This window comes from Musa acuminata, chromosome BXJ2-7 (genome assembly GCF_036884655.1).
Source record: "Musa acuminata AAA Group cultivar baxijiao chromosome BXJ2-7, Cavendish_Baxijiao_AAA, whole genome shotgun sequence".
Lineage (NCBI taxonomy): Eukaryota > Viridiplantae > Streptophyta > Magnoliopsida > Zingiberales > Musaceae > Musa > Musa acuminata.
Genome location: NC_088344.1, coordinates 6,260,500 through 6,273,536, shown reverse-complemented (window position 1 = coordinate 6,273,536; position 13,037 = coordinate 6,260,500). Strand labels below are relative to the sequence as shown.

Sequence of the window (13,037 nt, the reverse complement as noted above, 5' to 3'; positions counted from 1 at the left end):
TCACCCATATCCATTTACCTTGTGGTTGAGGGGGAAGATTGGATTCTAGAAGCGTGATTTAGGATCGTTTTATCCATTTGTCGTGTGGTTGATGGGGATGGTCGGATTCTAGAAGCTTGATTTAGGATCGTTTTATCCATTTGCCGTGTGGTTGATGGGAAAGATTGGATTCTAGAAGCTTGATTTAGGATCGTTTAATGAATGGAGTAAAGACCGATAGATTTGTGATGGAATGCGACGATTCTTGTCCACGTTCCTAAACGACAACTTAATAGTCAATGTGAATGATTGTACTTCTTTACCTTACTCTCTTGCCACCATTATGTTAACAAACAAATGTCAATAATGATAATTCGATTATTCTTTATTGTTTTCTTCAAACATTGATCTTAGCATTAGAAAAATCTTATTGGAGATTTTTTTAATCTTATTTTATCTTTCTTTTCTTTTATATTTTGAAGAGGAATTTATGCAAAGAAAAATATGATTTTTATAGAAAAATCAAGAACTTTTGTTTTTTTAAGGGCCATCGAAACATCACAATTTACTATTTTCTTTTTGTCAGATCCTTTTAATTGATCTATCGAATAGGGCAATCTGCAATTATGAAAGGGATTTTTAGATTAGATATACTATATGTAATTGAGACTATTTTAATGGGTAAAAAAGTCTCTTACTTTAATTTTTTTCAATTAATGCCCATTTTTAATTTATTATAGTAGATTCTATCTCATTTTCTAAAAGATGAAATTGTCTAAGTCTCATCCTCACTCGTATGTTATGTATTCTATCGTCATCCTCGCTCATGTTTTCTCACCCTCACTATCATTTTCACCACCTCCTCGCCTATTGTCAGCTTTGTGATTCGAGGCAACGGGGACAATAATGAGGGTAAGCGCGAGGATTGCAAAAGCATTTGGACAAAGACAACAATAGTCTTGATGTCATCTAATGGCATGTTGCAATCAAGATCAATTAGCATTATCAAGTAAGAAGAACTCCGGAGTATCAAGGCCTCTCGAGGGAGGAGAGAGAAAGAATCCTTGGTTATCATCTCTTCATTGAATGTGGAAGATGAAAGATCTCTCGTTTTTGTGTTCTACGATTATGGCAAGGGTTTGGGAGCAAGGCCAAAGAAGGGAAGGAGTGAGCGATGCTCAGGGTGTCTAAGTGAGGGGGTTGGCAAAGTAAATATTAGTATTGTATGTGTATGTGAAAATAACAAAAAGGTAAGGATGACGACGAGGATGTACCACAGAGATTAGTGACGAGGACATACGAATGAATATGATGATGAAATATATGAGCAAGGACAATGAGATATATAAATATGGACAATGAGCCATGAAAACGAGTAATAGTCGATAGGACAAAAAAGTCAGGAATAATTTCTATATTTTAGGAAATAAATAAGTGTTATTAGGTAAAAGTAAAAATAAGTGGATTTTTTGGGAAATTTTTTGAACTTTAATTTCGATATGTAAACAAGTAGTCAATACTTTTGCATTAAGGAAAAAAATAATTTTGAATATTCTGCAAGTTTCTCGGGCACGTCTTGATGTCTTAATTTATCATTGAGAAATTATATATTTATTTATATACGTCTCATGATGTCTCCTCGAAGATGTCATAATGATTAAGGTTTATTATATGCAGTTATTAGGTGTGCAGCAGAGATATGGTAATATACACATTTCTTTTATATAATTTTGTTAAACAAAATTGAGACAAAATTATTATTAATTGTAGAGGATATTTGTCTTTTTTGTCATCGGCATCTCCACATTTAATGCCATCCCCATTGTTTTATTGGATGCTCTGATACAACGTGAACACTGAGGGAACTCTACAAAACCATGGACGAAAGCATCATCCATCGTATTCATGCACCCATTCTCGTTTAACATCATTTGCATGTAGAAATAGCATTTGAACGATGATGTCTCATTTCCATTATGTCATCTTCTAACTTTGAGATTCTTGCATGCATGCACACCAACAATGTTTTATTTTTATTTTCTATCTAAAAGATGGAAAAGGTACTCTCGAATAACATAAACAAAAAGGTAATACATTAGATATAAATTTGTCTAATTCAAATTATATTATCGTTGTACAATAAGTAATAACGATTTTTTTTCTTCTGTAAATAGAGAATATAAAAATAACTCGTCTCAAGTAGGATGAAGAACTTAATTAAAGAGACTTTAATCGTCTTCCCTTCGGTATAGTTAGTTCATTTTCTATAAGTTATATTAGAAATAAAAGAGAAAAAAAAAAAAATAAAGGTTATATTTATATTTTGATTTGATTTGATGATTTTTTTTTATGATATTCTTGGTTAATAGGATGAATTTTTAAGATCTCAATTAAGGTTATAATATTTTATGAAGAATGAATTTGATTTTGATTTTTTACATTTTTATACCTTTTTATAGATATTAATATGTGATAACTTATGGACTTATGATAAATTAAATTGTTAACTTATCAATTATCTTCATGTCTTCGTATCCTAAAAAACAGTATTCAACGATGCCTACTTGGTTTGACCATTAATTCACCCTTATTCCACGTGGTAATCTAACAAGCCGCCACGCTGACGTGACTCGGTCAACATCAACGAAAGCGTGCAGCTGGTGACGTACAGATGCCGCCGACTTCTACCGTTGACCTGTGCATGCGGCCAATTTAACCTGCACCTGGAACCATTTAGCAGAGAACAACGTGTTCGTTCATCCATGGATCACAGCTATTCTCAATCCCTGCAAGCAGCGCCACCAGCTCCAGCCTCGCAAGGGAGGGCGCCTCCATACCAGGCCGCGATCCACGCGGTGCAGAAGCCACAGGGGAAGCCGTGGAGGAGGCCCGACCAGCCTCCGCCGCCGCCCAGGGTGTACCGGGTTGATCCCCGGGACTTCCGCCAGCTGGTGCAGAGGCTGACGGGCGCGCCCCGATCGGTGCCTCCGCCGCGTGCACTAAACGTGGTGACCTTGCCGCCGTTCACGCAGCGGCGTGTTGTTGGTGGCGGTCCAGACGCCGCTGTTTCCATCAACCAGTCTCCTGCAGGGTTCCTGGGGATACTGCCTCCTCGTCCACTGTACTCGAGCTTGCGTCCTTTCCCACTTCTTGGCCCTGCGGATCCAAGGGGGAGCATGGAGCAGCTAATCCACTCTGATCTCTAGTATAGCACGGACTCCTTTTCTCTGTGTCGAGCCTTTGAGCAGCAGTGAATTAGCTGCTGTGTTACATACTGTGGATGCAATGAGGCAGAATAACTTTAGCAGCATCTCACCACCAATAATTTCTATCTTCCATCCAAAATAATTGTCAAGATAGCTTGGTAGTCTTTGATAACCTCAAATCTTCCATGATAGTGTATTGATGCAGGTAAAATTAGGACGCATCAATATGATGGTGCTACTTTTCATCACAGACTATAGCTGGATATTGGTAGTATCGATCATATTAAGTTGCAATAAATGCCTATGGTTGGCTTTGCACCCATCTGGTTTTGTTTTTTGGCACCTATATGCTTACTGTCTCCACTCCTCTTCTTGTTTTATATATTGATATAAATGTGAGTGCTAAGTATCAGAGAAATCAAGTGCATAAACAGGAAAGTATAATCTTGCCTGGAATTCTTTTACCAGGAGATTTGGATCTTGGACAAGCAAGGAGTTGATACCTAACCATCTCAACTCGACTGTTAATTCAGAATTCTTATCGAGAAACTAAAATGATAGTTAAGGTTTGAGTTTAAGTGTTTATGATTGTGTTACTGCATGTAAGAAATCAAGTGATTCATGGGATTTGCACTTCATTTGAGCATCAAGTGGTACTCATGGGATTTAAGAACAATGAGATACAGTGCTTTCAGACGATTCGATGGATAAAGGCTGAAGCTTTGGTGATGGCTTTGTCACGACGTTCCTTTGGCCACTTGACTTTATGTGAACAGCCGAATAGGTTCAGAATTGTACAAGATTCATGTTATCTAACATCTACTTCAGCTACTTAGTCCTTGTAATTGAATTGTGGCGTTCCCTGAAGATGTTAGCTAACGTATGATACTTCACATATCCTCATTATCTTACAAGTAATTATCTCTATGCGACCCCGAAAACATGCAAGAAATTAGCAGAAAATAACATGATAACTGTGTAAGGTATCTATAACACAAACCTTTTTTTCTTTTTTGTTATGGAATAAAAGGACAAGCATTATTGCAGCAACAAAAGGATCAGTATCATTCCAAGTCTACAATCAATGGTGCTCTATAGATGTAATCTGTGTGGGAAGTCAGAGACCTATTCACGAAGCACTATCCTCTCACATCCTTCTACTCTCTCAGGCATCTCGCTCTCAACATCCTAATATAACCACAAAGAGCATTCAAAGAAAAACTAGGTGTGCAAGAAAGGGCACTTCAAATATCAGCTTTTTTTGGATCCACAGGTCCAGTCCTGCTTCCATTGGTGTGGGGAAGAAAGAGAAGAGCTATGAGGAACAGTGTGATCCTCAGGGACATTGTGATTGCTTAGGAATAGATTGGAAAACAAGAAGGGGGTTTCAGAAGGGATTCATTCGAAGAAAGAGACCCCAGTGTCATGGGAACTGGAGCCTGAGTATGAATTAACATGACTGTTTACCAGAATAATTTATAGCGTGGACTATTGAGTTAAGTCCTCTCCTGTATAGTTTACTCTGATCGAAATGAATGTGCACTTCTGTCATGGTTAGGAGAATCCTATGACCATATTTTATGGTTCTCTAGATGTACCAAGTACTAGTAATACTCATAAGATTAATGCGGCTAAACCCACCACATAAGATGCAATGAATTGGGTCATGAAGTAATTGCTATTGAACAGATCCCTTGTTTGTCCTTCATTAAGTATTCCTGTATCCCCATACTACTTTACTGTGTATAATACATTAGGAATTCACTATATGTTCTGTTGTTTAGTAGAAAGGAGAACAAAAGAAAGAGTTCCCTTTCCTTGTGAAACTATCCTTCATATTAATATCAAGAACAATTTACGTTTTGTAGTTGATGAATAATGTGAAGGAGAGGTGTTGTTCTTGACAAAAGTGTTGGGAAAAACCCGTTAAAGCGGAATATTATCAAAATAAGTTTTTCATCAAAATACCAACTTGATATCCAAATAAAAATATTAATCAGTACAACATAAACAATAGAGCAAATAATCAATCACAGTGAGATCAAATTTTTTTAACGTGAAAAACCCAATGTAAAAAAAATCACGGGACTGTAGTCCACCTCAAACTTCCACTATCAATAATAATAATAACAGATTTACAATAGATCTTCTTTAGAATAATTAGAGGATCACAATAACATCAAGAACATATATCTTGACTTTAGCATATCATCATATAGGATGAATCTCCTCAAAAAAAAATTCTAGATCTCATAAAATGGATATAGCAGAAAAGTACCTTAGAGAGGATAAACCGTAAATCAACACCATTAGGATTGTGGAGTTTACTACAAGGATTCTCCACATAAAATTTAGATCAAAACTGATGATGTTTAGCCACCGATCGTCAAGCAGAAAATTAAAAAATCTTATTTTCTCTTTTTTTTTTCTCTCTCTTCTTTTTGTGTGCAGCAGCTCCACACGTACACACACGTTTCACCAAACCCTATCTCTCTCTTTCTTTAATTTCTACCTTATTTGGACTCAATAGACCCAATTATCCAAGCCCGAGCTAAACCCAACAAAAAGAAGATAACTAAATCACTTCAAATACTCTGTTTAATAAAGAACTGGAAGTGGAAGGGATGATGCACAATACCATTGGCAGAGAAGATGCATCCAATCAGGTTTCCATTTAAGCCTAATTAGTGACTCCTATCTGCATTTAACTTATCCTTGAACTCTTGCCAAGATCAAAGTAGATTGCTCCAGTCCTGCACTACAAAGAGAAGAACCCCTTAAAGACTCTCCAGCCAAGGTCGAATTCCATGCGTGATAAGTAAAAGTAAAAGCCACTCTCTTAACCTTTCCTGTTCATCTTACTGCACTGTGGTTACCAAATTCATTACCAGGCCATGACAGTGGAGAGTTCTGTATCTTCTCGACATGATTCCCTTGAGAGAAGAAAAAGTTGACAGACAATTCAAATTCTTAGTTTAGCTAAAGATACGAAGCCACTCCAAGACATTTTTCTCTTCATGACCAATTCCTTAGAATGCCATGGTGACTTTTATATAGCCTTTATGAGAGAGGACTTGAGAACATGAGTGAAACAACAACCCATACCCACCTCTCAACTTTTCTCCATCCCCAACAGAGAGCTTTATCTCCAGTGCATTCAACAACCCACATGTCTGCTGCCTTTACAACATGGACACTGTAAAAGGATGGGGAAAGCTGTGAGCATGCACGTAGTGACAAGCTTCCCATTAACAAGCTTGGAATCCATCTGCTTACACTTTGCAGTCTTCTCCCTCTTTGTTTGCATGGATGTCAGTTGATGTTCTCTCTTTGTTTACCGTTCAAGGACACATCCTCCCAGTTAATGTTTCATGCAGTGGCTTCCTCCATCTTTTCCTGGAACGTCGGCTTCATCATGTGACTAAGAAATGGTTGGCCAATATGTTGGCAGAGAAAAGAGAGGACATGGCATCTGCTTTGGCCGGAAAGCAAGCTGTTCCTGACCACCCGAAGTTTGTTCTACATCAAAGGAAAAAAAGAAAGAAGACAAAAGCAAATGGTCATGGACTCTTGGAATCTCTCCTGTTCATCTTGTGCCACCCACTGCCCATGAGATCTATACTTTTATGTGTAGCTCTCCCTTAAACCTGTAGCGGTAGCTTTACTCCCTCACACTTCAACTGATGTGAAGAACTAGGGTGGAACGTACAATCTTGTTGATGGGCCATTCTATCAAATGACCCGAACCAAAGTACACCTTGTGTTCCCTTTTGTTAGAGATATGGACAGTAAAAGGTGGAAACATCGAAGCTTCATCTTCTGCATGAAGTAGTAATCTTGTGTTCTCTGGATGTAAAATGGTGATGAATGGAAAAGCTTTGGCAAACACCATTTAGATGCCTTCCGCGATCAGTAACCGTGAACCGTCTTTACGAAAAGACACTACTGGGAGGAGAATCTACGCTTGCCCCGAGCGACGCACGTGCCGCAGATGACAATACGAGACACGTGTAACACCCGAATCTAATCGAACCACCACCATTCCTTCGCCATTAAGAGAACACCTCATCGGCTGCCCACCCCACCCCGAATTCCCAGGAGATTCCAGCCGCCCACGATCCACCTTCCGCTACTCCTTGATCGAACCAATCAGCGGTGGTGATCTAAGGAACGCCAGGATCTTAGGACGGATTCCTGCCGAGGTTACGCGAGCCATGTGATCATCGAGACCCAGACTGCGGGTCCCCCTGGCCCCCCTTTGCCACGCCTCCTCCGTCCTTAAATGCCGCACCGCGACTCTGCCTTTCTTCCCTTTTCTCTCCCCCTCTAACCTTCCCTCCTTCGGAACCCTCATGCTGCTCCTCGACGCCGCCTTCGACGCCCTCGACCCCTCCTGGTTCGACGCCGACCCGGCCCCGTCGACTGCCGGCTCGGCCAAGCCCTCCCCCGACGAGCACAGGCGGCTCCGCCGGAAGATCTCCAACCGCGAGTCGGCCCGCCGCTGCCGGATGCGGAAGCAGCGCCACCTCGAGGAGCTCCGCGCCGAGTCGGCCCGGCTCCGGGCCCTGAACCGGGACATGGCGAGCCGGGTCGGCGACCTGTCCCACCGCTGCCTGCTATTCCGCCGGGCGAACCACCGGCTCCGGGTCGAGTCCGCGGCCCTCAGCCGGAGGCTGGACGAGCTCCGCCGGCTGGTCCTCCTACGGCAGGTGTTGATGGTGGCGGCGTCGCCCCCCGTTGCCTCTCATGGCGGGTTTGGTGGCGTGGGATGCGACCAGGCGTGGGCCGCGTCACTGATCGCGTGAACTCGGAACTCGGATATTCTCGGGGCCGGGTCCCACTCTTCTAGTGGCGGTCATTGGCGCGTGTTCTGTTGGGTGGCCACGCTTTGGTGTAAATTACCAAATTTGATGATTAACGCTTAATCAGATAAATAGAATCCGCCCGATTAATAAAAAAAAATCGGCGATAAATTGAACGATGAATTGTTACTCGGCATGAGAAGAGCCTCCGTCGTCTCCTCCCATCTCAAGATTCGTAAAGTTGATCCGACGACGATCGCTGTTCAAGCTTTCTTTCCACTCATCCTAAAGTGGGTAATAGATCGATCATCTCTTTGTTATGGAAGATGATGAGTAAAGGCAGTGATGGGACAGGATGAGGTGACATTGAACGCCTAATTCACGTACGGTGGATTAGACAATCAACCAAACTCGTTATGCTCGTAAAAAGGATTGGAATATGCTCATTAATAGTGCGGCTGACGTTGTTTGATCCTCCTTTTATTGCATTAGTCGCATTTAATGGTACATGACAGTCCTTTTTATCTCCTAATAGTATATTCTCCGGAAAAGGCACCTGAAATTTAAAGAACACAAACCAATCAAACTCAAAAAAAGGGTGTGGTGGGGGGCTTAATTATCAATCACATATCATAGAACGTTCGATGAATTCAACACCACCGCCACCACCTCTATCGATCATCGTATATGCACAAGCCGCGTACGTCAATCATCACTGCATGGTAAAGATCTCTTGCCCGCCGTGCACCCAATCTGGGTACATGAAGGGGATCATCTCGTCCCAGTTCATGCTCTCCTCCTCCAGCGTGCTCGTCCCGCTGCTCTCCTCGGCCATGCCCCTGGCCTCGTAGAGGTAATCCAACCCTTGTGGTGTTGCCGAGTCGAAGCGCAGGACCTCGTCGAGCTCAGATGGGAATGCACTGGAGCTTCCTGAAGCTTCACCATGCGAATCAGCCATGCCAGGCGAAGCTGATCGATGGGCTTCCGATGGAGGTAGTTGCACCAGTATTCCATTCTCTCCGATCTTGACTTCTTGCTGCGGCGCCGTGGCTCTGCGTGCCTGTCGGTGATGCTTCTGCTGCTTGCCCAGGAGCTTCTTCTTCAACCTCGTGTTCCAGTAGTTCTTGATGTCGTTGTCGGTTCTCCCCGGCAACTGCGTGGCGATCAATGACCACCTGCTCCCCACCACGGCAGAAGAGCGCAAATCAATCAAACTAGCTAGAAGATGAGACAGCAAGTGCATGAATCAGTCACCTGCTACCGATGGTCAAATATAATCTGCAGATGATCTCATCTTCTTCCTCGGAGTACTCGCCGTGCTTTAGGTTCGGCCGGAGGTAGTTCAACCACCGGAGACGGCAGCTCTTGCCGCACCGCCTGAGGCCTAGCTGACACACACCGGATCATGGTCAAGGAGAAGCAATTGAATTGGTGTTACCGATCACACACACACACACACACACACCAATCTTTTTCGGGAGAGAGATCCAGCTGCCGCCGATGCCATGCTGCTCGATGTAGGACTTGAGTTTAGCGTCTTCTTCGGTCGACCACAAGCCTTTCTTCACGTTAGCCTTGTCGCAGCAGGGGGCTCTTCCCATGGCGGCAGTGAGGTCACTCGGTGCCTCGCCCTGCCTTCGAGTTATTTCTCAGTTAAGGAGGAGGACTCGTGAAGGCTTGATGACAGGGGAATCTATGTACTTGTACTACTAAATGGATGATGCTGCTTCTTCGACTGCCATCTCTTTCATGCATCCAACATGGACGAGAGTGAGACCCACCACCGTCCTCTGTTGCCACACCTTTCATGCGATGCACACATTAAACGCATATCTTAGATGGATGCATCTGTCAAAGAATATGTGTAAAGGGGTGCCGATTTCCGGTTCAGCTTATCTGTCATAAAAAACAAGAGAATAGTTTTGGATCAAAACTTGCAAGTGGATTATTGTGTTGAATTTTCTTCGAAACTTGTAGAAACTTCGTACTCGAAGCTTGCAGCAGACCGACAAGCTGAAAAGAAGATAAGGAAAGTATATTAGAATTTTGTGGTCATTAATAGAAACTGTGTAATAATGAGTACAAATGATTGTAGTTAGAGTCTATATATTAAGTTAGTATAGTCAAAGTGAACGTATATTAGTACAGGCATGACTAACCTCTCATGATTTTTCTATCTTATATGTAAATATTTTCAATAGTCATATAATAATATTATTATTATTATCGACTTGGGTAGGATTTTGTTTATAATTTAGTTTTATAGATTTTCACAAACAATTGCTAGAAAGATAGAAAATCATTGACAAAGGAACCATAGGTAACAAATCCGCCTTTCCTATTGAAGATGTACCATTTTACTACTTTACAGTGCACCAAGTCAGGATTCGCCTAATACCTACTCGTGACACTCAAAGCATATGCTATATCAGGCCGAGTACAAAGCATAACATATATGATAGTCCCTATCATTGAGGCATAGGGTATTCTATCTATGTTTGCCCTTTTGGGTGACATACTCTTAGAAAGAGATCCCATGTCTCATCGGTATGAGACATCTTTTAGAATTTTTCATACCAAACCTTTTGACAATGATGTCTATGTACTTGGATTGGGACAAACCAAGCATCTTCTTATAGCTATTTCTATAGATCCGAATCCCCAAGATATATGATGCTTCTACTAGTTATATGTGCTTTGCAAGCCAATTACGTAAGTAATGACCACGTGTGATATGACACATATTTTTTTTGCTTATTATACAATCAATCTCTACTTGATTTTGATAGGCAAATAATTTTTATTTTATTTTTTTTGAAAATAATAAAGGACGGGGTTCGAATCGAAGATCCTACGATGAATTATCATAGTCTTCACTAGGCTAGTTGAAAGCTTCAAATAGCCAATCTTTGTTGAGAAGCTGCACATTTGATGAATTAATAACTTAGTGAAGCAAAATTAATTGGAACATCTCACATAAATTACTAGTATAAGTCATTGTAGTTAGAGTCAATATATTAGGGCATTATAGTCAAAGTGAACATATATTAGGATAGATACTAATTCGATTCAAAATTTTAAGTCATGTGTCAAGCCTAATATATATAATCTGATTCTTTCGATCATCAACGATATGAGACTAACCTCGGATGATATCTTTATCTTACACAAATGTTTTCATAGTCATAGAATAATATTATTACTACCAACTTGGGTACACATTCTGTTGGCTAGGATTTTTTTTGTAAATTAGTTTTATAGATTTCCCTAAATAATTTTTATTTATGTGAAAAGGTAAGTGACGAAAATAAAATTCGATTCTAAGACCTTGCGATAAATTGTAATAGCAGCCAAACTAGCTGACAGCATCAAATAATTAATTTTTATTGAGAAGCTGCACATAAAACTTTTCTATGCATCCATGTTGTTGTACATTAAAAAGATTATTGTGAACCATAATTGTGTTGATTGAAATCAATGCGTGAGAATAATTCTCATCAAATGGGTCCCAAAGTAAAAGTAGGCGAGAAGTTTCAAGCTCACCAATTTGGACTCGTTATCGAGAGAAGGAAATTCTTCAGTGAAGTTTCATGTGAAGTTTCTTGGATCAACTGATGTGATGGTGACAGAGAGGCTCAAAGGTTGAAGTAGATGATGCAAGGAAAGACATAATAGCTGTGCAGAGAGAGAGAGAGAGAGATGTGTCAAAACTTGCTTCGTGGAACTTTTGACTCTGATTGAGTTGATAGGTTCATGCATCGTCCTATAAAATGGTTGTTTGAGATCTCAGTTAGCAAAGTAATGGACTGCAATTGGTGGATATGCCATCAGGTCAAAGAAAATGATGATATGAGAGATAGAATCACGACTACATTTGGACAGATTGTTCTTCAAGTAAAGGCTATTGTAGTTGTGGATAATGTTTAACATATAGTTGACAAACACCAGATCATGGGTTGAGTGATTCGTTTGATGATGCAATCGCATGAGTACTGTTCGAGGGAAATGATTTGGGTCGAGTCCTTAACCAATTCAGACCCAACATCCATACTTAGAAGGCGACAATGGAATTTTGTAGGATATATGCAAAACTATGTTAGGGACGTAATTGAGGAAGATCTCTCTATGATTAAATTAAAAGTTAGAGGATTCGAAAAATAAGAATGCATATTAAACGTAAATAATTCATGATCATTTAAGTAAGACATGTGGAATCTTTTTATAAGAAATTCGAGTAATCAATAGAGTTTAGTGAGATATTAATTTGTGAATGATCGTATTTAATCACTAATCATTGTTCAATCTCGAAGGGCATGCACATAATAGTTAAATATGATAGTTACCTTATGAATCTCTCTATGTTGGCATCTTGGTTAACTAACATATAACAAGTCAATGTTGATGTTGAAGAATAGTTTGATTGATAATATCAAACTAGTGGATACAAAAAGTGTCTTGTTCATATATTACAACTCCATTAATTTTGTATGTTCTCTAATGTTGTAGATCATATCCTACGACATTCTATTCTCGTCAATATAAGATCTAAAAAGGATTACAATACAAGAAACTAGAAATACACCTTGTGACTAGAGTCACCCGGGAGCAAGAAGAAGCCTAATGACATCGCTGACAATGATAGGTAGCAAGTAAGACATGGAAACTTTATTGGTTGTGTAAGAAATCTCTATTCTTTGGCTTTTAGCTTAGTTTGAAAAGGAACTCAGTTTCAACGAAAAAGAAAATAATTTACTATACAGCTTAAACTTTTTGTCAAAAGTACAAATATGTCACGTCATATTAACTTCTAATTTCCGGTAAATTACAGATCCGCTTAGCCAATCCGATGTATATTTAGTTTGTGGATTGTGTTCCGCTAGTGAAAAATGAAACCTCATACCTCCTATGTTTTCATTTAATCAAAAAATCAGTTCAATGGGCTTCGATTTACTCTTCTTCTTTTTTTTCCTTCAAAAATAAATCTCTTATTTAGTTATAGGAGATACGGAGAATTTAGTCGACGAGAATGTCTTTCTCACCAAAAATGTAA

General features: G+C 40.1%; 3 protein-coding genes across 4 annotated transcripts; 2 read left to right on the top strand and 1 right to left on the bottom strand.

Annotated features, from left to right (window-relative positions):
• The first annotated feature begins 2,741 nt into the window (after window positions 1-2,741).
• Window positions 2,742-3,185, top strand: LOC103991051 (pistil-specific extensin-like protein). Its single transcript, XM_009410417.3, has one exon. It carries the CDS (start codon window positions 2,742-2,744, stop codon window positions 3,183-3,185), a length of 444 nt encoding a protein of 147 aa, XP_009408692.2.
• Window positions 3,186-7,476: 4,291 nt separating this feature from the next.
• Window positions 7,477-8,156, top strand: LOC135616305 (ocs element-binding factor 1-like). Its single transcript, XM_065115503.1, has one exon. It carries the CDS (start codon window positions 7,538-7,540, stop codon window positions 7,988-7,990), a length of 453 nt encoding a protein of 150 aa, XP_064971575.1. The 5' UTR covers window positions 7,477-7,537; the 3' UTR covers window positions 7,991-8,156.
• A 294-nt stretch (window positions 8,157-8,450) lies between these two features.
• On the bottom strand, window positions 8,451-9,648 carry LOC135616152 (transcription factor RAX3-like). Of its 2 annotated transcripts, none has more exons than XM_065115335.1 (3): window positions 9,453-9,648; window positions 9,242-9,371; window positions 8,451-9,162 (listed from the first exon to the last, which is right to left on the bottom strand). In XM_065115335.1, the coding sequence occupies exons 1-3, from the start codon at window positions 9,586-9,588 to the stop codon at window positions 8,700-8,702; spliced, it is 729 nt and encodes a 242-aa protein (XP_064971407.1). In that variant the 5' UTR covers window positions 9,589-9,648; the 3' UTR covers window positions 8,451-8,699. The 2 variants fall into 2 exon arrangements, with proteins under 2 accessions (XP_064971407.1, XP_064971408.1); XM_065115336.1 differs by having other exon boundaries at window positions 9,242-9,375; window positions 9,453-9,634.
• Window positions 9,649-13,037: the final 3,389 nt, after the last annotated feature.